This window comes from Caloenas nicobarica, chromosome Z (assembly GCF_036013445.1).
Source record: "Caloenas nicobarica isolate bCalNic1 chromosome Z, bCalNic1.hap1, whole genome shotgun sequence".
Classification (NCBI taxonomy): Eukaryota; Metazoa; Chordata; class Aves; order Columbiformes; family Columbidae; genus Caloenas; species Caloenas nicobarica.
Window position 1 is genome coordinate 83,418,114 of NC_088284.1, and position 27,118 is coordinate 83,445,231.

General features: G+C 35.8%; 1 protein-coding gene across 5 annotated transcripts in view; it reads right to left on the reverse strand.

Moving 5' to 3' along the window:
- KIAA0825 (KIAA0825 ortholog) overlaps window positions 1–27,118 on the reverse strand; it is a 240,843-nt gene that overhangs the window by 68,135 nt on the left and 145,590 nt on the right. The window contains exon 21 of one of the 5 annotated variants that reach the window (XM_065655930.1): window positions 23,210–23,281. The exons of the other annotated variants lie outside the window; for them this stretch is intronic. Coding sequence (XP_065512002.1) covers window positions 23,263–23,281 — 19 coding nt within the window. The 3' untranslated portion in view covers window positions 23,210–23,262. Of the gene's footprint in view, window positions 1–23,209; window positions 23,282–27,118 lie in introns of those variants that run through there. 5 annotated transcript variants of the gene reach the window in all.

Here is a 27,118-nt window from a genome sequence, read left to right on the forward strand (position 1 = left end):
ATGAAAATGCAAAGATCTTTTCACAGCTTCACTGCTACCAATTTTTATAATGTTGGGTGCTAAATATTAAGGTTCTTATAACAGACTTCTCTAAATTTTTCGTGTAAAAAATAACTGACCTGTAAAAACAAAAGTAAAACAAATATACGTCTCAATTACTAACATTTGTAAACTGGTTAAAAGTCACCACATCTAAAAACTAAAGAATATGTACTAAAAAGCTGTAATTTGCCTCTTTTCCAATTTCACTATTATTAGTAATAATATTAGTAATACAATTGTAGCATTTAAAGTTTAGTAGGAAGGATACAAGTCTTTACAGAGTATGTAAAAACACAGCTCGTTTGCACACTTTATTCTGGTTAAAATTTCAGTCTTCTGGATTTTTATGGTGGGATTTGTTTGGTTGGTTGATTTTGTCATTTTTGCTTTTCTCTCTCCAAAATTTCAGGTAGAGAGGAGTGGTTTTGATTTTACTCTGTAAGTCATGTCCTTACACACAACGTGCTATGTGTATTTCTAGACAGACAACAGTACTGCTGCTGATCTGCCTGCCACTGACTTTCAAATTTCTGCCATTAAAAAAACAAACAAAAAAACCAACAAAAAACCTATTACAACAGAGTATGTGAAAACAGAACTAAGCTGTTTGTAATAGGTAAAAAAAAATATAACTGTCATTGATTCTACAAGGCACCAACTCTTAACTCTGGATATTTCTTTATTACTATAAGACCTTTAAAAGGCCAAAAAACCCCAGAAAGGAAAAACAATAATTTTATATTTTACTATCTGCCTTCTTCTCTTCCCAGGAACTAAACCCAAATAAAGACTCATCCAAATCATTCTGAACTGCATGATAGTTCTCAGGAAGATGACAGCTCCCATTTGAGTAGCAAAACCCTCACAGTGTGCCCAGCAACTCAGTCAACTCTGTTTTTGAGCTCTCAAATTTGTGTTTTTCTGTTGTGGATTTTGAGCCTTAGTAGACCACAGTGCCCCAAAACACTTCCAATTCTATAAACCCATTTTCCTACAGAAGGTTATGCAAAATCTGACTGCCAAATGATAACCCCTTGAAGAAGATGATGGCCAGAGTGGCCGCACATGGCCATCTCCACCCAGAAGACCAAAACCACGCGTATGAAATTTGCCAGGCAAGGCAACAGATGAGGTGGGATGGAACCTGGATGGACACGGTTTGTTTCACATCGCACAGGACATGAGAAAAGCAGAACACACCGAGGGAAATCTCAATCAAAACCCATTGATCTAGTGGCAAAAATGCATCTGGTTTTACCAGCAGACATCTGGAACTGACGCTTCATTCAGGCATTGCAAAACCATAATTAAATTTTCCACAAATGTCATCAAATTACATTGAAGCTACATTACCTTATTTGCGAGCAGGTTTTCTTATTACTTTGATAGGTTTACTAATCTTATTTTCTTCCTCGTCTACAGGTAAAGTTTCTTAGCTCTGTAGACACAATTTTAAAGGAGAATTACATTTCTCTTTTGCCCAATCTCCATGTATTGCTGACTCTGCTAATGTTACTCTTTTCTCCTTATCCAGAAATCACATTGCTTTTTGGTTTGCAAGAAGAATATCAGATTCAAGTGAATTTTCACAGTGGAATTATATAACAAGATGCAGTTCAAAGGCAACACATTTGGTCTTTGGATAACAGATAACTTTTGAGACAGCTGTCCTTCTTTAAATGTGTGCGTATACATGCGTGTATGCATACATATATAGTTTGAAGTCAGCAGAAAGCTATTCAAGAGTCATATACTGTGTACTAAAATAGTATTAAAGTGAGAGTGCAAAGCTGCACAGTAAAAGAGTCAAAAAGATCATCAATACGAAGGAAACCGAAACACAAGTAGTACATGGGGCAGAGTGAACTGATGCCAAAAAAGGCTTTTACTTCTGTTTGCCTCTATGGCTCCTGCTGACATTTCTCAGCTTTCTTTTCTGCTGTTCACTTGGAGCCTTCTGCTCTGTTTTCAAACAAGCTTATTATCACTACTTCTGCTTAATTTTATAGCCTGGATCTGCTACATGTGCTGGAACAGAGTTACCTATTTGTACTCAGGTAGATCACTATGCGATTTATCCCAACAGGTAAATGTGAAGACGTTAAATGTTCTTGTGCCCTTCTGCTTTATTCACAATAAATTACTTATTCATACCTAATGCAGTGTAACAACATTTATGGACACAGGATCTACAGACTGCTATGAGAATTTAGTTGTACAGAGCTCAAACTGTGAGGTGAACTTAACAAAACAATGCAAAAGCAAGGAATAATAAAAAAAAGGATAGTCTGGTCACACTAGCATTTTGGTCTGATATCACAAACTTGTAAAATAATATATTTCCTTTTGCATGTTAGACCCACGGTCTATAGAAAAACTCTGCCATATTATCTCTGGTGCTTTTTTCCTACGAAGAAGGCAACGTAAAAGAATTTATGCAATAACCCATTTTTAATGGAAAGGTTCTGAGGACAAAGAACTTCTTCCAAAACCTCTGCGACCCCAATCCTGCTATCAAAGCTGTGCAGACCTGTCCTGTCCCCATGTGGAATTTGTTGGGTTATGACGATGACTTACATGCAAGTATTGGCCACAGATAAGAGTCCTCTCCAGTACAAAGGTTTATATCCTGAATTATTACGCCCATTTTTTTTCTGTTTCTTCTGAATAGCTGTTTCTTAACATGAGAGGAAAAGTGCTAATAACATTTATTCTAAGCTTAAAACTGTTGGCTAACTATGCAGAGGAAGCACAAGAGATTATAAAATGCTCATTACACTTTAATGTAACCATAGTGACCTAAGAAAAAAATGTTTTATGCAGAAAATGTTTTATGCAGAACAAGCTTGCATTACAGAAGCTATCATTTGTCCTTATCCATAGCTGTAACAATAAAAAATTATCCTGCCTCTGGAGGTGAATTGTCTGAAGGATCTTTCTAACAAAACCAGATCCAAACAAAAGGTTGGATACAATTAAATCCAAATGAGTAGGTCTGTAAAGTGCTCCTTGAGTTGTGCTGGACATGCTATGTGGCATTCGATTGCTCTTTTACATCAGAAAGCTGGGAGACTTATTGTGGCTTTATTAGAACCACCACAAATTCTTCCTAAATAATCACTGTTGGGGGTTGACCATGTATCATACACTAACAATATGCCAACTTCTTGCTGAGCAATAACTGAAAAGCAAAAAACTTGCCTTTCTTAAAACAGTATTTTTTTACTACACTAAAAGCAAAATACACACAAATACAGACTCCCTTGAAACTCTTTTAGACATATAACTCCTTATGGCATTACAGATAAGGACGTCATCAAAACAAATTCCCCTCAAAATTATCAAATAACTATAAACCTATAATCTCAGCCTATGAAGATGAACCTGTAAGGAAAAATTTGTTCTGTTATAATTTTACATTCAATGTGACAAAGGATGTCTCAACCATAAATATGTAGGTGTTATTAAAATAACAAAGTAAATTCTTAAGTATTTTCAAACCTAGTTTATACTATTGCCAGCACCACAAAATTAATACTGTTGAACATTGTATTTTATAAAACGCATTTAAATGTCTGAGGTATAAAGGTTATTACTCATTTATACCTTATTAGATGCTTCCCTTTCTTCCATAACACTGTTCATCTGGCTTACACTTCATGCTCAAGTCATGCAGATTGGAGCTGACTCTCAATTACACAAAGTCTTTCTCCAAAGATGACAGTCCAAATACAGTAGAGATAAAATACATCAAGGTTTAAAATAGGTCCGTTCAGCCCCACTGCCGCTTCATCATGAAATGATATAATTCACTGATGCCTCTGCCTAGCCTAACATATGTTCTATTCACAGCCTGCGTCACTCTTCATTTGTAATTATTTCCCTTTTTTTCCCCCCATCTTGTAATACTTTGCTTGGTTGAAGACAAATACTGAAAGAAAAAAAAGAGTATTATCATATGATGACCTGTTCCAGGGTGTTAAGTCCCTGTCAAGGTTTGATTTTAACATGGGGTATTGATGACAGTACATCAATTCAGGCATCATGTCCAGAATTAGACTATATTAATTATCACTTGAGTGCAGTATGCATGAAAGTGCTGTTTCATTGACTAAAAGGATTTGACTGAATAAAAATCCATTTCTCATCTGGTTGCTTATGAATAAAGACATTTTTTTCTCTGTGCTGTGGATTGTTCTTTATTAGATGTGATATTTATAAGATTGAATAGACTGTCTCATTCAACAACAGATATGAATATTTTTAAACAAAGAATATTAAATCGATTCTTTTGTTGACAACTGCTTAACAATATATCAAAGTTTACAATGTAGACATTACATAGCAAAATACAGAGTATATAAAATGTATATATTTCCATCCATGTGATCAAAATTTTATTTTAAAACAAAAAGAAATATGAAAAAATTAAATTTTATAATAACATGTGGATGAAAAAATCCCATAATTTTATTTCCACTTTGGGAAAAAATGTATTTTAATGTTGAGATGTGTTCCTGATTTTTCATTTAGTAAAAAACTGAAGTTCAAGATCACAGAAAAAAGCTGTCAGTGTAATGTAGTTACCCAGAAAAAAAAATCTCCTTTATAGCCTTTACTATGTAAACTATGAGTTAGCAGCAGAATAACTGGAATATCTGAACTTTCAAGTGTAAATATCTCCAGAGAGAGGTAAACCAGCACATGGTAATATAATTACACTCAAAAAATTACCTCTTTTTTTAATTGATAAATTTCACTGATCACCCAGAAAAATGAGTTTCCAGTCCTCACTTCATGTTATGTGTTAGCTGCCTCGTGTGCTATAAAACATCATCACATCGAGGCCATGGCACAGATGTTGCTGATGGTATCTAAGCCTCCTTTAGTCTATTGGAGATTTTTCCACTCTCTTTTTACCATCCAGCTGTGTTGGAAGAAAGAGAACCTGGAAGAGTTAGACCACTGGAGAGCCTTGTACTTAACTGCTAACACAAGCTGCAGATACATAATATAATTAGCATTAGGAACATTTTTATTAGTTCCATTTAATTAGTTATGCAATGTGTCTCTATCTACTGATCTACCTACATCTGTATTTAGAGGTTTTCTTAGAAACTCCAAACAAAGAAAACCATATTATGCTGTTTAATTTTAAAAACCCATGCTATAGAATGAAAGGTCTAAGGAATTGGAAGAAATGAAATCTTAGGGTAGTAGGTATCGATAAAGTTTGGGTAGACTCTCCAAATAAACATATTGAAATTAAGAAAGATACATTCCTAACATTTAAAATCTTGCTTAGTCACAGTATTCAACCACAACCAGAGATCAGCTTTAGCTAGTTGTAAAGAATCACACAGATTAAAAATTACAGCCAGCGAGGTACAGTAAATTATACTTTATCTGATGTTTCCATAAGCAATGAGATTCAATAATGGTAACTTTCAATAAAGGGATAGGCCAGAAGATGATGCTGATCATTAAGGCATCAGAAAAGGCACTCAAAAATCCCCAAAATCTTCCCATCAGCTAGGAGATGACATCTTATACTGCCAAAGCAGATGATGCATAGGTTTTCTGCCTCGAAGTGAGGTCAGTTTTATGGAGAATACTAAACTTCAACCAATGGACCCTGTGGGATCAACAGTCAGTGCTCTTCGGTGCTTGGCAGGAAGGGGGAATCAACCCATTTTACACTCATCCTTTCTAGTACTTGACTCCCCTTCCCAGGACACACATCACAGTGCACAGGAGCTCTGTGTGCTTTTCTCCAACAGGTCACCATCAGTTCCTCAGTCCTTTTCTAGAAGCCTCTCACTTCTCCCCCTCTTACTACCGTTGCCTGAGGATCTCATTCTGCACTCCCCTAAAGGACCCTTCCCAAGGAACAAGCACCAGGACCAGAGGAAACGGCCTCAAGTTGTGCCAGGGGAGGCTGAGGTTGGATCTTGGGAACAATTTCTTCCCCAAAGGGCTGTCGGGCATTGGAACAGGCTGTCCAGGGCCGTGGTGGAGTCATCATCCCTGGAGGGGTTGGACAGGCAGAGATGAGGTTCTCAGGGACACGGATCAGTGCCAGGGGTGGGTGACTGGTTGGACTCGATGATCTTGAGGGGCTTTTCCAACCACAATGATTCTATGATTCTGTGATCCTGAGTTCCAGATTGTGCCTGAACCTGAGCTATGCTGAGCATGGTGTGATAACAGCTCTAGCAAGGGTGACAGTATCCAAGAACTTAAAAAAATACCAGAGGTAAAAACTTAAATCTTGGTTTCTTCCAGAAGAAAGCAAAAAATGAAACATGTAAATGTGTAGGGCAATGTTTTCATAACTTCTGAATAACTGAAAGACAAAAAGTCACGACTGCTTTCCCTTATAGAGGAGCATGGCATGACAAAGTGGCAGATTAATATAATTACACTTGCTCTGCCTTCTCCATTGCGTGCTCCACGGTGAAAAATGAATTGCTTCCAGCTGATGGGCTGTAGTAGCAGAAGTGAAATCAACTAGTCTACCCCCTTCTTCTCCTCTACCTCTTACTTGGTTTGCATGCACACCAAATTCTTTGACTCCAATGCCTTACAACTCTTACAACCCTTGCACGTTAAAAGCCAACTGCTTGATCCTCGTTTTAGAATGAGAATCTGCATAAAAAGTACGATGTGAATGAATGGCACCATTCATTCAAGTCAAAAGAGAGCCAGAGAGTTTACTGTACAGAAACAAGGTTGATTGACAATGGAACGCTGCATGGGTTACGAAAAATCAGGGAGGCTACGAGGTGGGAATGAATGAATGGGAGCTGCGTGATGAATGGGTGACTCACCACACCTACACCCTTCAGCAAGGTGCTGCAAGTATCTTAGGAACAGCCTCAGTAAAATCATTATTATGCCAATGGTTAAACTCCATCGAACCCTAGGAAACTACAAAGATTATTTTAATACTTTAGGACATTATTACGGGCATTATTTTAAAATACTTTTCCTGATTAAATACCAACTGCAATCTGCTACCTCAGAAAAACTGCCAACAGAGCTCCATGCTTATTTGGATGACTCAGTGATCAAATTAAATCACATTATCTTTGATCTTTTGGTTACGGTGATGTAATCAAGAAACTTTTGATCTGGGAGAAACATCTTTTAGCTTGCAGCTGTCTTCTATGAATATTTGCTACATACCCATCTTTGTATGTATAATATAGACATTGCTTCCTGATGAGAAGTAACACGTTTTGATGTCTTTCATGAAGTAAAATGGGTATGATATTCAACCAACAGTTCTATGGAGGCTGAAGGAAGAAGATAATGTGCTTTGGGGTAAGAAACAAAAGTAAACATCCACCAAGACAGGCTAAGAGAAAACATATTCCGACTGATTCAAAGTGTCTGAACCCTGCACCATTACGATTGTCAACACACTGGGGAAAAAAAAAGGTTCAGCTGAAGAAAATCAGTCCAGGAATAAACAAGACAGCTCACAACTCCTTCTCAGATGAGCTTGCACTAGAAATGAATCTGAACTTAACACCAAATACACCGGAACTTTGGGGGCACATACAAGATCGTGCATGTGAGATGTTAATCATCTGGATTGTATTAAATACACTAATATTGTTATTAATATTGCTATTAAATACATAATACGAAACCAAAGAGCTGTTCACCAGATATAAAACAGAAGGCAAAAAGTGCCACCAGTGTCCCATCGGCAGCACAGGTCACCAGCCACTCCTGCTAGCAAGGAGTGGAGCTGAGACAGTCCATGAAATCAAGTTTTCTTCTGACATGCTCTCCTCGGTCCCAAAGATATCAGTGCTCACCTTTCAACATTTTACACTGCAGACAGACATTTGAAATCAGTGAATCTATAACTGTGCAGATGTTCATGGGCGGGTGAACACAGAACAATTTAAGACATTGATTGCCCCACTCAGACAAAAACTGCTGAAACGTACATGGGTCTTTTGTCCACAGTATACTACACATTTTATTTTGTAAGACACGCAAATGGTACATTTATATGCAATTCAGTTTCATGGCAAGTTTTCTTTCTCACACTAAAATCATAGTTATTTAAAGTTGCCGATTTCTGTAGAGGCTGTTTGAACTTTTTATCACGATTCAAGGCAGTCTCATACATTCCACAATATTTCTGCACTGTTAATAATAACAGTTTGCAGACACCTGTTCCTCTGACATTTGTGACTTTATGGGTATGGTGTAACAATATAAAACTTGAAGATCGATTAAATTATCTGAAACCTACTCCTTAAGGCATTGGGACACTATTCATTTCTTTAAGGACAACTGACAGCAAGATGGAGATGATTTGATGCTTAAAACACGAAGATTGACTGCAAGTGCTGTGGGTAGAAAAAGAATATTATTTCTGGACCTGACTTACTTAAATCCATAGTGAACAGCCAACATCACAGGTCATAACAGAAACCTGAATAAGTATGAAGTCCACATTAGGAATGTTTTGAATTCCAAAACATAATCTGAGGCTTTATGAAAAGTTTGGGTTAACCGTTTGACAATCAAAACCAAAATATTTGGCCTGTTTTAAATTTTCATCATAAAAGTATTTGGAAGTTGATACTACTACTATACTTTTTACCTAAGTAGTTCTAACAAAAATGTGTTATTTTACTGCTTTGCTAGTAAAAACTTCACATTTTCTCAATTAAGGTGAAAACCATGTTTCCTCATATATATAGCGCATTGATGATATTCCACTGTTTTAGCAGACGTCTACACTTTTATGTTAACTATAATACAGAATACTGGGAATAAGAAAAGTTGTAACAAAACCTTTTTTTTTGCATATTGCAGTGAATCCTTCCTGGTTTTTGAATCCATGAAGATTCTTCAATAGTTATGAAGAACAAAACAATCATGTAGGAAAGGCAAAAACATAAACTGGGCTGGTTATTCAAGAACTTATTGCATACCTTTGCATGGTTAGGAGGGACTTACAAACCTGGAAAATATCTCTGATCTCATGCTGAGGTTAACAAGGTAAAATTGCTGCAGCAGCATCAGGTTGAGACATCAGACATTTTACCTAAACTATTCCTGTGAAGGTTTTGAAAAAAAAAAAAGAGCAGAAGAATTTCCAACATCTTCTACACAGTTCATATACATCCACACTTTGTTCTTTTTCTGAATGCATGCATCGTTCATATTTGAATCCTTAATATTAAATCATCAATCAAATCACATGCACCTTTAGCCCTGAGAGTTCTATAACACTCAGAATTTTAGTGCTAAGGAGTTGTCTGTTTTTGCAAACAAACAGAACCCAATAACTTTATGCATCTGCATTCTTATTTCCTTGCTTGGCATCTTACGAATTTATAGACTAACTTCTGACTCAAAGCAAGCTGACAGCCGAACTCTAGATCAAATGCTTAGTCTAGAGATCAAGATTCAGGACATTACAATCCAGTCACTCTTTTAAACAGATTATTCTCATACTAAAATAATGGCCAAAGATTATCCTCCTCCATGACAAGAAAATCAATTAGTGATTCTGCCTTGACCAGAAATCCCTGATTCCAATAAATACTTTTGCTTGCTAGAGTAAAACAGCATTAAGCCCATAAAATAAGGAGCAAGAACCTACTGCATTAGTTAACTCTTGTACACTGGCCTCAACCACCACTCTATTAATCTCTTTGTATGTATTTTGCAGTATTTCATAAGCAATTTTTAAAATTTACTGATATTCTTAATTGAAGAGAAAGTGTGGCAAATTTGTGCACAAACAGCACAACATGAAAGCAAGGATACCATTATTTTCTCAAAGGCTATGTTGAAGCTTTATTATAGGCCAAGATTATTTTTTTATCAGCCTCCATTGCATCTGGTAAGGTCTGTGTCAAGGAGTTATTCATAATACGTCCCTTTTTCAATCATGACAAGTTTCAGCTTGCACTAGAGCCAAACATCCACCATGATGTGAAACTATGATTCTGTTTTAAGTAGAATAGTAAAACAATATTGAGGAAGACTTCTCAAAAAAGTTGTTTTTCTGTGATCTAACATTTTCACAGTTGACTCCTTAGGTGGTATTCTGCAACAAAAGGGTTTCAGTCCAATATTTGTGAATCTCACTAGTGACTTTCTGCTTTACATCTGAGTAACAAATATCAGATGTCTGTACTGACAGGAATAGCAAACATATTACTTCAGGAAAAAAAAATCTTCCCTTTCGCTTTCAAAAATGAAGGAATGCCAGAATGAAAGTTCGGCAAAAATGCACTCGAATGCTACTAATTCCTGTTAACTGTTACTCAGCATTAACCCTCCCTTTCCCAAATAAACTCCTGGAAAGCTTACAGAAAAGCCAAAAGAAGCGGATCTAATGAATAATGACATAGACTCAGTGTAAATGGGACAGGCTATGGAACTGCAAGCGGCACCACTGTGAAATTTTCTCTAGTGGTGGGTAGAAGTTGACATTCATTTCGATCTTGGGATGTCTCCACAGAATTAATCCTACTGCCATAATTCATAATTCTATTGACTATAAATAGTGGCTATCCCTCTTAAGAGAGATGCATGAATTCCCAGTTAACTTACTAAAATGGAGTAAGTCATCCCTCAACGTGTCTCCCTCTGTCACCAGACAATCCACTGAGTCCCACAACTTTCTGTTTCTTTTCATTTCTGCATGCACCCATTGAATGATCTGGAAGAAATATCACAGAAGGAAGGATCAGCGGTATATTGATGATGCTGCAGTGCTACCTATCCATCACCACCTGCAGCTGTATCAATATCACCTACCAGCCAGTCAATGGATGAAATCAGATCAGAAATAAAGAGAGAGCGAGCTGCATGAAGGGGAATGAAGAACATGACAGATGAGCGGAGAAAAAGCATTTCAAATGAACGTACAGCTTCCTTTGCTTTAAGGGAGACATACATAATATTGGTCGATTCAATTCATAGATTAGATGTACCTCTTGGATTTTTCCCTGACACTAAGTTTCATCCATTACTAATGCCTTCAATTTCTTGTTGCTAGGAAACTTCTTCCAGTCCTGGTGGACAGTCATAAGATCACAGGAAAATTCAGGCTGGAAGGGACTTTAGGAGGTCTTTAGTCCAACCTCCTGCTCAAAGCAGGGTCAGCCATGAGGTCAGACCAGGGTTATCCAAAAATGGCTGAATGAGTGATGTCCTAGCCTCATTACGTCTGCTTCTTGGCTGGGCTATATGCAATAATTGGACACAACATTTTCATTCTAAAAATTGGCTAGTGTAGTGCATTTTTTCTTAACAAGATGTGCATTCTTAGCATTAGGGTTCTTAGCTGGTGTATTCTTAAGTCTGAACATCTCCACTTGCCACAGTGGCTTCCCCTGGAGTTTAAGTGATGTTCAAAGTCTGTTCAAATACTAAAAAGATGTCAGCAGCTTACCTAAAAGACTGACTAAAGCTAGACAGTAGTCCTCTGACCTAAAGAAACTCTCTCAAAGCAGAAAAAAGCTCTCTTGGGGTTAGTCTGCGACTGTGAAATGCCTTCCTACAAGAGCTACAGATCATCAGAAATCACTCCACTCCAAGTATAAACTTCATTTCTGAGATACCATACTGTTATAATTAATATGGATACTTATATATGCTTCTACATGTAATGAACAATATGTATATTTATTGCTACATGTATCTTGCTCCATAAATTTACAGAGTCTAGTATGCTTTCAAACAAAAAAACCCAAGAAAACTATAAATATTTAGGTATTCCACTGAACACGCATTTCCATTTATAAAATAATGAAAGAAGAACACACTTATTAGCCTCATAGGCTGATACAGTACTAAAATCTTCTATTTTGGGATTCAAAGCCATGATCTTCAGCATATATATATATATATATTTTTTTTTTTAATATATATATATATATAAGGATACGTATATATGTATATATAACTTGACTCTCATTGACTTCCAGATAAAAACCCACATTTATTAGGAAATAAAGATTTCACAACTGAAACTTAGAAAAACCTTGGCAGAAATGAGGTAAATTTCCAAAGAGAAGCATCAGATGATGAGGATATTTAGAAAGAGCATATCTGGAACAGAAATGCACAGTAAAGAATTGGCTTTGCCCTACACTGGAATCATTCAGAGAAAGAAAAAATCTGTTTCTATGAAGATGTAAAATCACATAATAGTTTGGGTTTGCATCCTAAAAGGTATTGGCTTAAATTTTCTTTCCATATTTTGGTTTTGCAATCATGGCTTTCTGGATAAGGAGTAAAATATTGTGAAAAATGAAAGAAATCCTCAAGTACTCACAATGTATGCACTCTTAAATTTAGAACCAGATTAACCTAAATGTGACCTGTACAACTGGTTTGTTCACATACAAAATAAAACTACCAGTTAACATCTTCAGCATTTTTGATAAATTTGATGTAATTAGCTGGTATGAATGACAATGGATTTTTATTCATACCTAATTTCTTCTTATTTTTATGTGTCCATAAAAATGATACTCTTTTGCAAAAATAACCATGTAGGTCACCACGCATACTGAGTAACAATTAAATCCACTTCCATCATTATTGTTCCACCATTCCACCATTTTTGTTATCTTTTCCTTACGAGCTTCTTCATTCAGCAAAAATTTAGCTTATTTCAACATCTACAATTTAATACTAGAGTTTCTCTCATATTAAATTCATTGACTAGCTCGATTCAGTTGTAAAGGAGTTATTGTCTACTTCAACATTTTTACTTCTGACAATAAATCACTGAGGAAAACATAATTAAAACTGTGGATTATAAAGACTCAGATTATAACTTGGCTATTGGCTAAGGATTCTTTATCTTACTATGAAGGGAGAACTCAGAATAACTAAAAACATGGATTTGATGTTTTCCATGGCTTTTTAATGTGCTATGCATCATGAAATGACAAGCACGACAAGAAACACATAACACATGCCTCATTTCTCATTATCATAAAAACTCAGAACCAATATCTATCTAACAATGAGATTCTGGTTATTTCTTGCTGTGATGCAATAAGTCCAGTTCATAGAGACATAACAGGTATCTCAGAGGCTTTCTTAAGGTGAGAGATCATATTGTCACGGAATGTGAAGATTCTGTATACTGTCTTTCCATTTGTTTTAGAAATCTACAACTAAATTCTATTTTATTTCTCAGTGCTGTGGGTACACTACTGATTTTTCCACTTGCCTAATTTTTACAAATTATGTGTATCTGTTGTCTCTTCTGAGGGAGAATACAGACTGACGGTATGTCTTGAATTTAGGTACGACTTAGCGATCTTAATGCATCTGCAGTTTTAAAAAAATTACGGATTAAAAATTTTCTACTGGTTTATTTAAATCCATACATTGAGACACCACATTTCTACAGATCTTACATAACCTCACCTTCAGAATGCATTATTTTATGGGGTTTTTTGGTTGTTTGTTGATTCAAGTCAAGGAAAAAAAAAAGATTCTCAATAGTCTAGGACTCTTCTGAAGAAATGGTTTCTACTGTGCATACTTTTACTGGGCTACTGCGTCGTTTTGGCAAGGAAATGGACTGGACTGCAACAATTGGCAGCTGGAAAGCCTGACTCGCTCATGTTGACATGCTGCCAGAGTATATATGAAAAAAAAAAAAAAAAGAAGTCCTTGTTTGGGGAACTCCTGGGAAGGAGTGCATTCCTGTTTCTCAGTCAATGACAAATTCTCCTCCCATCTTCCACCTCTTCATTATCTGTTCAGATGAAGCTACTGGAAAGGCATCTTTTACTATTTAATGATGATAATATTACATAACACTTACCGGCCTCTTTCAGAATTGTGACTTAATTGTTCCGTCCCAACAGAATAAATTCATGGTAATAGTTTACCTTGTTAGTGCAAATCAGCTACAAATCAGGACAAATTTTATCCTCCAAGAGAAACTCATATTTTACTGAAGACTAACTATGAATTATAGTGAGTCAGCAGAAAGCCAAAAAAAAGGACAACAATTTCCTTATTCTGATTGTATGCTGACAGTTATATGTTATGGTATTGCAAGTCTTAAATAAAGTAATTTTATTGTATGCTTGAGGGCCCTGCTACAGCTCCAGGTTTCTCCTGCTTTTGGTACCTGGTTAAGAATATTGAGAGGGGCTGGTCACATCTTTTTCCTGAGTTATATCATAGTATTCCCTCCTTGTCATTCTGTCCAGCAGTGACAATTTTTCCTCCTGGATGATGGTGACTTCAAGATTTCAGGTACGTATGTGGGAGTTGAAGCTCTCTTTTCAGGAAGTGTTCAGATTTGCTATTAAGAGAAGTGGTGGAGTCACCATCCCTGGAGGGGATGAGATGAGGTTCTCAGGGACGTGGTTCAGAGGTGGACTGGGCAGTGCTGGGTTAATGGTTGGACTTGATGATCTTAAGGGTCTTTTCTAAACTCAATGATTCTACAACTCTAAACCACAAGATCTTTAGAGTTTAACGTTTCTACCCGTAAGTATCAACATTAACCAAGTAGTAAAACGCTACCTGATTTGGTAGAGAAAAGAACTTTGATGAGAAAAGACAATTCAAACTTTTGAATAATTGTTTCAGAAATTATAAGGAATAGGACGATATATCAGAAATTGCATTCTGGCAAGTGATGTGATACAATTTGAAATACCTAGCAGAGGGCAAAGGAATCAGGGAGACTTTCACTGTTACAATAATCACCCAATGTATGAGGAAATACCACTTTAGGTTCTGCAATCCTATGCAGATTTTCAGGCAGAATGGTTTAAAGTCATGGCTTCAACTGTTGCAAACCATGAGCAAATCAATACTTTGGGCCTAGTTCGATCCTTTGGCCTGTTTTTCTTTACGTGGCCTTCTCAGGCCTTCCCAGTGAAGGTGAATGGTAAGACCCCATCTAGGATTCACCCAGCGTTATGGAAGAGCCAAGAGCTGGGATACTCAGCTCCTACACATCCCTTCACACAGACTCTATTGCAAATTGGAAGCATCATGTGGAGCAGCATGAAAAGCCTGGATGACAGGTGTTGAGTGATTAAATATCTCCATCTGGAAAGTCCACAGGATCCTGAGCTAATATGTGCTAGGAAAGACAAATGACTGCCTTTATTATAGATTAATTTATAAGACAGGCTTTGTTTACACTAGAAGTTCTTTGTGGGCAAGTATTTCTTCAAATTTGGATTGCAGTCTAGAGAATACTAACTGGTGGTACCTGTTGAATGCTAGTTTTCTGCTCTTTCTGAAAAGCAAGAGAAAAGAACTTTTATGGGTTTGGATGGGAGAAAGGAGCAGGGAATATTTTGTTCTTGACTAGCCCTCCCAGAGGCTCAAGAAAAGTCTGTAGAGACTATAATGTGCTCTCTCTGAGACTTAAAAACCCTGGAGAGGAATGATGCTACACAGCACTCATAGCAGCTATCGCATGATAGGTATTGAGGGAACTGCTAAATTGCTGGGGTAGGACACAGCAGCTAATTCTTTGGGAGCCTGCAACCAAGGCTGATGTTTAGGGGAATGCAAGGCAACTGTGTTCCTGCTTCCTAACAGAGAAACCAAAACCCAGATGATTCTGTTTCAAAACCACAAGATTTTCCAGTAATTTTCCAATACATTAGCAGTATATTTGCAGCATATCTTGTATTATGACAATTTTTTTTCCCTGAAAAAATAATTTCAAGCTTGAGAACACACAACTTGGAGAGCCATAGATGGCTCCCTGAAGAAAGCCAATTGCTCCTGGTCACGAGCACAGGACAGTAAGCTTCAAAACCTCAGTCATGATCTTGAACCTCACGATGGTCAAATCATAGTTAGTTTATGAGAAAAATCTACCTCAGCTTCCTCCAAAGTCACTGGAATGAGATACCGCTAGAAACCAGACACAAGTACCAAGCACGCGAGTTCTGGTTCAGTGAAGCATCTCCTACGTTGTATGGCCAGGCAGGTTTTCCCATGTTGTACTACAGACTTCCAGCGAACAGGTTGTTAGAAATAATTAAGCTGTTCTTTCTACGCTTTTAGATTTTTTTGTGAATGATAAACCCATTTCTCATATGACTGACAAAGAGAATATTTGGCATTAATTTGGGGTTTTTTGGTCACCTCTTGCAGAATGTAGGTTCTCAGTTTAACATCCTGCTTGGCTGTAACCTGGAGAACACATCATTTGCATCCTGATCTATCAGAAGGGCTTCTGACATGGAAAAGTCTGAAAATATAAGGACATTGATTTAATTTTAAACTTCTCCTCTGAGACTCCTGTGGCTACATCAGACAGGCTTTCTCAAGACCTTTCAGCTCTGTTCTCATGCTAATCAACAGTAAAACTTGCACTTTGCTCATCAACCGAATAAAACATTTAATTGTACCTATCTAAGAACATAACAGTTACTTTGATGGTAATTTAATACTTCTATACAGCTATGGGTGGGTCTTCGTGGTAATGGCAATTTAGCTAGATGTCCTAGAACCAGCTTTAAACTCGCCTTCCTGGAGGATGATAAAAGCAACTGCCAGTACTGGTTTCAATGCAGCCTATGGAATCCTCATGGGACTTCAGATAAACACAGACCCCAGAAAGTTTTTTCCAGATGTCTATACCTTTACTGCATACTGCTTAAGCAGTTAAAGAATTAACATGATCCCAAACATATACTTGTTTTGCTGCTTGAAATATTTTAAAATGCTCAGCATTAATATTAAAAGGCATACAGGCTGCTTGCATTTCTTTTTTTTTTTTTAGAAAAACATTAACAAATTTGGAGTAGCAAGGGTGACCTCCAGTGTGCAATAAGTTTATGTCATTACATCTTATATGTAACAAAATACTTTCTTGGCCTACTATTAATTTTGATCATCCTACAAAACCAAATATTTACTTTGCTTCTTGTGCACAACACAGAAATTCAAAACATTGCCTTCTGTTTTGAACTGTGATTTTCAGATAACATTCTAAGCTTCCCTGTATTATAGGGAACACTATAAAAAAGAACCGGATAAACAAAAAATTAGAGAATTTGTTTCTTGCTCCTGTTCAAATGCAGATGATCACAGTCTGAATTTTTCTTCTAGAATAAAAGTAATTAAAATTAATAAATGTATCACAGAAGCTTTTGAATTTTAAGAATAAAAGAGCATTACAGATTAATCGTGCAAATACTATGTGCAAAATACCTCATCTCACAGTTCAACTCACATGCATTTCATCGCAAACCTGTGCAAATTTGAAAATATTCAGGAATTCAAAGAAGCCAGAACTACCATAACAACTTAATGCAAAAGATATGCACATGTATCTCAGTAAGTGAACCATTTGGTACAGTGTCTAATGAACTCTACAAAAGCCTATAGTGAGTATTATCTATTCAAGAAAAAAGTAAAGCCCGTGTTCCAAAAGCTAAATTCACTATTTTGATGAATTGTGTCAGATGGTATCTTTGAATGAAACTTTCAGAATGGGGTGTCTTTAAATGAAAACATAACATACGTCATCATAAAGAATGCAAAACTAAGAACATTATTTTTACATTCCTTTCCATTTCCATCATCAGTACACAACTTACCTTTTGATGATTAATTTTGCAATAGTTTTTCTAATAAACTAAGAAGCATTTTTTAGCTAACTGCAAGCACACAAAAGATCTAATTATGGGTGCCTGGTAGTGCTACTGTCTGTCAACCTAAGTGTCATTCAGGGTCTGTCAGTGTTCCCATTATACATCCCTACTTTCAGAGGGTTATAATGCGAATGTTAAAATTTGCTTCAGGCTGATTCTTGGCATATTGTGCAAGGTATCAGGCTAGAATGTTTTGTTGTTGTTGTTGTAGTTTGAGGGTTTGTTGTTGTTATTTTTTTGTTCGTTTACTTTTTCTTTCTAAATAATTTTTCAAATTATCAATTTTAAGACTTTTTAACCCATACCTAGAGAAAAGGAAAGAGCCAGTAGGAACATATGCTTTTCCAAATGACAGTAATATAAAAGCAGCTTATTGTTTTAGAAACTTGAATGCTGCATACTGATTATCCAAATGCAGAAGAAAGACCACCATTGCAGCATTTAAGTCAAGTCATTTCATTTGCTTTCCTTATTCAGTTGATCACACTATAGACAAAGAACCCAATTTCATGATTAAGGACAGAAGGAGTTGGCCTTATGGTTTCATTGATCAGCAGATTAGTATTTGTACATAGTCTTTGAAATACTCTACTTTCTAATTCTTCCTTTGGACTTCTTGCAAATACAATATACCATTATACTGCGAATGCTACGCTTTATGATGCTGATAAAGTGGATTACCATAAAGTCACAAACTTTGACTTTCTCTACACTAGAAAGCAGCGTGTCATAAACTGAAGATGTTGGCAATAGGACACAAACGGTCCCACACAGTCGTCAAATACGCACGTTATCCACATACTAAATGCAAGATGGGTTGATTAAACAGCAAACTGGTCATGCAGTTGCTGGTGCAGGTTGGCTAGAGCTCTGTGAAATCCTCTCTGAGTTTATTGCACATGAACATGTAGAAAGACCTCAGTCTCAGTTGATTCAATATACTGTATCAAGATTAGGAAAGATTTAAATGACAGCACATGAACAAACTTTTTTTTTTTCTTTCAAAGATGGACAGATCTATTAACATTTTCATTATGAAATTATAAACTCATTAATTTTTGTTAAAAGTAATTATTTTCTGAGCCCAATTAAAGCAAAAGTATATTCTAATAACTAAATATCTCTCTAAAGGACTGTAGCTCTCTCACATGTTTTGTATTAAAATACCTGTTTAGAATAGGGACCATTATGTCTTTGAGGCAAGGAACTTGGTTTTTATTTTTCACAAAACTGGGATTTGAACTTGAAGGAGGCCTCAGTGTTTCTGTATGTTCTTAAACAACAAAATAATCAACAAAATGCAAGTACTTGTATTTGTATTTTGGTTTTAACACCTGAGTTTTATTTAATTATTTGGTAACAAATGTAGAGAATGCAAAAATCCACACTGTTCTAGTGACTTTTCAAGCTAAATATTGTTGTTTGGGCTTTCTCGTTTGACCCTGCAAAAGTGCTATAAACCAAAGGCATAGGAACATGATATTATATTTTGAACTTAGATGCTGGTCACTTTTTTTCCTTTTGCTAGTTTCTTTAGTTAAATAGTGGACATATATCTACCTCTGTTCAGAACATGAAACAAAAAAGCACTGAATCCAATGTGTTACAGGTCTTAGCTGAAATCAAGGCCTGGTTCAAGTCATTATGAGCTGTCTTAGAGTAATGGTTATAAGATTAGGTAGTTTTAATTTAATTATATTGTAAACTGCAAATTTCTTCCCTCATTATAATTAACACATGAAAAAATAAATTAAAATCAAAAGGTTGCTCTAAAACTTAGCTAGAGTACTCGCAAAGGTTGTCCTATGAACAAATTTAAACTATTGCATTAAATTTAATCGCGTTATACACTTGTGTATACCAGCTTGTTATTATATATATATGGCGATTTTTGTGCATCTGTTTTTCAGAGAAGCGATGTTTTTTTCTGAAGTTTATGTCTACCCATCGACTTCAATGCAGGGTTTTAACAATCTGCGGTTGTTTTATGTGAAGACCTCCCCCCCAGCCCTTTCTCTGTGTATCAGGAGACCATTTTAATTCACTCACCAAGAAATCCTCGGAGGGGCTGGTATATGTGGTAACATAGGAGCCAATATCGCAGCTATCAGTTTTCATACAGCCGGGCTGGACCTTTACATTACTGCTGCCCCACATTTATTGTTCTTTCATTGCAGCTGTCAGCATTGCCTGACAGCGTATTATGGAGTACATGGCTACCAAGTCAGTATCAATCAGGCCATGATCATGCAGATAAAAGTAGCAGACTATTGATAATAGGCCTTAAATCAGATCATCATGGCTTAAGTATAGGATTCTTAAAAGCCAGTAGCCTTGCGGGACTTCTCACTCACGTCCATCTGCTATAAAACAAACTAACTTAGGTAACACCTACAAACTTCATCAGAATGCGTAAATAATGCTAAAAACAAGTAACAAGGCCCCACCACGTTCTGCGAGTCCAGGTGAGATTTGGCAGAGATTTTCACTAACTGCGTTCTGAGCTACGTATGGCAGAAATAATACACAATACCTGCCATTACGCTAATGCTTTCCCCCCCACCACTGGTAACAGCAGTTTTGTTGTGCTTTGAAACTCTCTCACTTCAAAAGCACTTCAACTTGATATGGCCATTTAACAAGAAAAACGGGAGAACGCGTAGACTTCAGCGCCGTTCTTCACCAAACTGAAAGCACCACGTTAAAAACAAAAGGATCTAATTTGTCCTAGACATAAATAATAAAACAAAACAAGAGTCGCATGCAAATTTAGCAACATAAAATTTTAGGTGATAAACAGAATGGAGCCTGGCTTCTTGTTTAGTATTCCTTAGTTATCACCATAATTGCTGCATGTCTGTCATCACCAGGAAAAGAAAAAAGTGTCTCTCTCAGCTGCTCCCCTGCTTGTTTTGTTCACTGTATTCTTGTAAAGTGGGAGAAAATAAGTGTCATTTAATGAATAGTGCTATTCTTTGTCTGACAGCTTCATATCTGTTAGGTGTAGGAGGCCTAGTACTTTCCTTTTCTGATAATGTTTTTGACAGTGTGCTAAATTCCTCCCCCAAAAGGCCGGCGTATATATTCTGCTAAAAGAGGCTTCATCTATCCTGAATGGATGCCCTCTTTTAACCCCCTTCAGCTTCTGTTCTTACATTAATTGAGCTGATCAGATTGAGCATATGAATTTGTCTTTGATGTATTCGTATGTTTAGTTGACGCTGCTCGCGCTCCCATTGGCAGCGGGCAGAGCTCTCAGACAAATAGGGCTGTTGCCATAGTAACAAGCGATAGCTAGGGATCTCTTGAAAAATATTTTTATTTCAAAATTCAAACTGGAAAATTCTCACTGGATATGGTTCTCGGTTCTAAACGTGTCATATCTAATGATGAATGCAATTAGGAATCCCACCAGTGTTTTAAATAATAAATTAGGCTAATTTTCTAGGCCTGGCATGATGACATACAAATACTAAAAAGGAATCTTTCTTTTTTTAGCTGTGACAAAAGACTTATTAATGACTTTTGTTCTTAGGATTTCAAAATTAATTGAATGGTGGAATAGTGATATAGCTGCCTATGTGCTGAAGATGAGAAGCCTAGAGGTAAACTTTTTTTTTCAAGTACTTCAAGCTGCTCCGATATTTGGTTATTCCATGTAAAAGCAGGTGAAGAAATCATTCCACAAATGCTATAGCAGTTGGTAAATCTCAAAGGATGAAAAATGCCCATAGCCATTTTTAATTACTGAGCATGAAAAAAGGAGAGATGTTGAACATAAGTTTTGTAGGTCCTTAAAATCTGAGAATGCCAGGATTTTAGCTTTTACTAAAATCTCATTTGAAATGCGAGGAAATAATAAAAATAGCTAACAGTTTTAAAAAAGGCGGGGGGGAGGAATAAAAAAATAGGGGCTTCTGATGATTAGGCTATGATGGTTTGTAATTAAAATACATATTTTGTATTAATCTGTCTACTATTATTTTCTCTGGAAATTAGCTTCCTGACTTTGGCTTTTAAGATACTGCCTGTCAATGTGCAGTAATAGAGTTTCAGGGTTCTGCTTCAACATATAATTATATTACATTGAAACCCATTGATACTATCATCTTTTATGCTACTTCCAATTAGACTTGTTCCATCTTGAGGGGTCAATCCCTTATATCTCAGCGTTCAGGAAAACTCAGTTACATGTTAAAATTTGACAACTCCCTGAGAAACGAGGTTATGTTTTAAGTACTTCACTTGTAATCTACAGTATATCTGCAGTTGTTGCAAAGGGGAAGATAGTTTTAAGAAGTCTCAGGGTCATAATCATGCAGAATGAGTCACAATGTGGTGAAGAAAAAGTTAAAAAAACTCTACCCCTATATTAATTCTGTGAGTTGTATGTATGGATTTATTTTCTCAAGATGCTGCTTATTAGGAAGAGAAAGGAAGGAAACAAAAAAAAATTTATATTTTCTGAATTGTCACTTTTTCTTCCTCTTCATATTTTACATATAAGAAATTTTATACATTTAAAATGTGTACTACAGTTTCAAAGAATTTTTTTATGATACTTTAAATGTTGTTGGTGGTGGGTTTTTTTGTGTGTGTGTATGTTTTTGTTGTTGTTGTTGCTTTATAAAAAAAGAAATCAATACTAATTTCTCACCCGAGAGGAAATAGTGGCCTTTCTGAAATGTTGTCATTGTCTTCATTAGACTCACACTTTCAGTCTGGGAATGCCTCTTATTAAATTAAGAGAAAATACAGTCCCAGGCCATTGTGAAAGTCCATTTAAGAGCAAAGCATTCTGCTTTATCAGTTTGTCGTCTTCTAATGGTGAGATTACAAAATTAGGCTCTGGATCTGCCTCGGATAATGCATTTTCAGTTCTTAAGACAGATTTCTAACATAGCTATTTTCTATTTTATTGCCTTAAAACCAGACATAAATGACATTACAAATCACTTTGTTTCAATTTAATAAAGCGGTGCTTGTTTTACAAATCTCTACCATGGTACTTTTGATCATGGTCAATTTAATAATTTTTACTTCTATACACACGAATACCTAATCTGTTGATAGTTTTGAATTATACATTCTGTATTTTTAATTAAATATGGGTTACTCTATCTCAGCAAAAACATATTTTGTGCAACATCATGCAGCATGAGGCAACAGCTGACATGGCTATCGTTCCCAGCATCACTTATCACAGAGAATCCAGTAAGACAACTGATTTCTGGTCAATGCAAATATTAACAGTTAACAATGTTGAAGAGAAAGTGTAATTTATTTTATCTTCATTAGTAGCATTCATCAAATTGCATGGCATAGGCGTCTGATGGGGTAAAGATCAGAGCCACCACTGGGCTGGAGGCAGCCTTGGTGTTGACCAGTGATGGGTGGAACTGGGGACACATCCCACAGGACTGGAACACACGTCCTACCAGGTAATGCAAAGGGGTCACCATCCCCTCAGGCCTCGTTACAAACGTACCATCACAGTCCTTAACGAGCTAATGCTGAAATCAGGTAAATTCATCTTGTCGTGGCACAAAATCCAACAGTAACACTATTAGCACATGAGACTGGGTCTGAAAAGGAACATGAAGTCATAATTTATTTCATGAATATAGCACCGTATGTGTGTTTTCTAAGGCTGAATCACATACTCCTCCTTTGCAAGAAAATGAATCTCTCAGTAGGGGAAGAAATACCTTACGGCAGTCAAAAGAACTGTTCAAAAATACATTATGCTAGCTATTAACAGCAATAGTTCATTAGACTTGAAAGGTATTTCAAATAGGATGGAAGATTAGGGGCTGATTCTGTATCAATGAAATCAATGTACAACCGACAAAAAAATATGTGGACACTTAATTAATTAAGGCTATTAATAAGCCAAAAACACTAGTTTCAATTTAGCAAATATAAAAATATTTAAATCATAGTAAAATTCAAAATAAAACCAGCATGTACACAACACAGGATGGGATGCTTTGAAAAAAATGTAAGGCACTGGATAAATGGAGGAATTTAGATTTATACATAGTAAAAGGTTATAAGACATGTGGTGGTGATTCTGTTTTCTGGACTTAATTTCTCTAACTTTATATTGGTGTTTTGGTTTAAATCAGTTCCATCTTGAACTTTCCAACTGAAGAAATTCCATGACTATTAAAAATAGTATAAGATATTACTGTAATAGGAACTGAACTATTCATTGTGAAATACAACTACATAATTAAGATAAAAGCACTGCAATTTACTTCTTTCCAAAATGATTTTGTGAAGATTAGAATGTGTTTTAAAAGTTGCTATAACTTTTGCCTTAAGCACAACCTTGTAGTGAGACTACGCAGCCTATCCTATATTCAGAAAAATCATCTAATCCAAAGATTAATGGATTTAGTGAGACAGACTTTGGACAAGAGCTGGGGTGATGATCTTGTTACAATGGAATAAAAGATCCATTCACTACTAAAATGAATCCCAATCAATATTCAGTACGATAATCAAAACAGATGGAAAGAATTTCCCTTTGCAAAGAGTAATCAATGGAGAACTTAAATCCATAACTGAATTAATTTCATCTAAACAGCCTTTCAGAATTCACGCAGTTAGGAAAGAAATTAAATGACACCGGGTGAAGATTGCTGACAACATAGTCCTGTTTAAGGCCCTTTCAAACAGGACAGGTTTTAAAGAAGTGAAAATAAAAGTTCACTGGGTAAGACAGAGTATTGTGCAAGCCTGAAGTTATTCCAACGAGCCACTGATTTCTATGGATGAATAGAGAAAAAATCAATAAAGTAATTAATGAATTCTTTGATGTCATTAAAAACATTCCGCACTGCGATATTTATTAGAAGACCCCAGAACTACAGGAGCTAACATCCTCAAACCATGAGTCTGTTAATCGCTAATCTTGGTAGAATAGCAGTTTTTTTCAGGACACATTTACATGCAGTTATCATGTTTCAAAACAGGAAAAAAAAGTCAAAAGTGCATTCCATGTCTGCTTAACCCGCATTTGAACTTGGATATTGCTGCTCATTCCGAGAGTAGTTAAATGTATGCTGAAATGATGAAATAGAAGCGATGGGCATCACAGAAGATTCTTGGAATTAAAAACATATTTCATTGCATGGTACTTTCAGTTCAGTGCAATTAAACCTTCCTTAAACTTGCATAAAACTTAATTTACATTTTTATGATAACCTTCCTAATTTTCGTAGGGTAAAAAATTGGTCTAAGCCAGACAAGTAGCTAGAAAGATTTCTTTTTAAACCCTGAAATAGGGTTGAGATCCCCAATTCAGCAACACATTTTGTTCATGTGATTAAATACACTAAAGTTACATGACTGAACTTTAATCCAGAAAATATATTAACTTGGTATCAACGTAACTAGATACATGTTTTAGGTTAACCATCTGCTTAACAGCTTTTTGAAGCTGTTGTCTTTACCAATGCCCTCAGTACAGAGGTAACTAAGTTTTTCCTTAATATTTCTTAAACTTTTTTCCATTTTATAATGTGAATTCCTATGAATTGCAATGTAACATTTTAAAATCTTATTCTATAAACAGGTAAAGATCCACACAATATTCTTAAAATGTATAACTGTATAACAAATATATGTTTTTATCTTTACATCAAACATTTACTTCCTTGAAAGTATTTAAAGCCAATGGGAATTTTCACTCGGGCAGACTATGCAACAACCTCTATAGTGTATAGGCACACTTTACACTCCAGCTGTAGCAGTGAAATTACTGAAACTGTAATTCTCTTAATATTTAAATAATATATTAAAATTTAATTTTCAGCACCTGGAAGAATCTGTTTGTGTGCCAGCAAATGAGGTAGTTGGGCCTGGAGCTCCTATACATATGGGACTCAAAAACAACCTATCACAAATAATTACTAAGCTAGAGCAGCTGTACTCACCACACTAGTCATTTAAAAATCAGGTCAAAGATGCCTCAATTCTTTTTCCATTTTCAAGGTTTTCTGCAAATCAGTTCTACAGTCTTCATATTTTCCTTTTTTACATGTTAAAATTATTTTTGTTGTTAATTATTAGAGAGGAAATAGTTTTAGTTTTCCTGATATTCCAGATATTAAGTAATGTAGGTTTTATGAGAAACTGTAAAAACATGCCATGTTTGTTTTCCAGTACATCTTCCAAAATGTTAATAGGACTATAAGTAAATATTGTAAAATGAAAATGCACATAGTGTTAGAGCACGTACAGCCATTACATACATATATACATGGCACTACAGCACAATTCACCATGCACACAAAGAAACTATAGGTATATGCATCTTTTTTAATGAAAAAATGTCATCTGGCTAACAAAAATGATTACTTGTATTGTTGGGATTAATTTACTTTTATGTTGGCACTTTTCAGGTGGAAAGTAAGTATTTATTTTAAAAGCATTTTCCAAATTATGTGCTTTCAGGCACACTTTGTTTTCAACTGATTTCAAGAAGTTGCTTTCTAGCAACCACTACCAACTTTACGATAATTTGTGAAGAAAAAGCCCAAGTGCCATCTTCTTTTACCTATCTCATATCTTTTCAGAATTTATTTAGGATAATATAATCTGAGATCACATTTTTCACCACTCACATAGAATTTAGGTTTGCACTGAATCTAAAATTTTTTAAAAGTTCAAAAAGATTCAGCTAGAACTCTTTCTATTCATAATTTAAAAATATTCTAACCTGCATTCCTATGCATAACAATAAAAAGACCCATAATGAAAACCATATATTTTATAATGACATACATAGAAATAAAACACATTAAACTTCAGGGGGAGAGAACCAAGCATTTATACACTATTACCTTCAATCACTTGAATGCAAGTCATTCATACCACCACTATTGCTAACAAGGCATCCAATTTACTAAACAATGAATATTGAAATTACGTTTAAAAGGTACAAATGACTGTCCAAAGAATGACACTGAAAAATATTAAGTAACAGCTCTACCTCAAGATAAGCCTCACAATTAAAGAGTTTTAATGAAGAGAGCCTTCAAAGGCTAAATCAGGAGGCATTGATTAGATTGCCTCTAACTTTGTGTTTTGACACCTTCGTCTTTCATGGCATTATATTGTCTCTGTGCATCTTACAAAGGAAGCATTTTCCTAAGCCCACACATGAACAGGAGACAGCAGCGCTTATAAAAGAGACTGTCAAGGGTGTGAGCCAAAATGGGTCTCATTTGGATTTCAAGTGAAGAAAACTCCTAATGCATTTCATTACAATGTATGTGAACCTCTAAAAAGAACGATGGATTTGGATTCTCATCCCTATTAATTTATTGAAATGGATTCAGTTTTTTTCTTGTATATCAAGAGGGACCATGTGTTTCAAGCAAGGTAACAATATTATAGTACCAAATAACCAA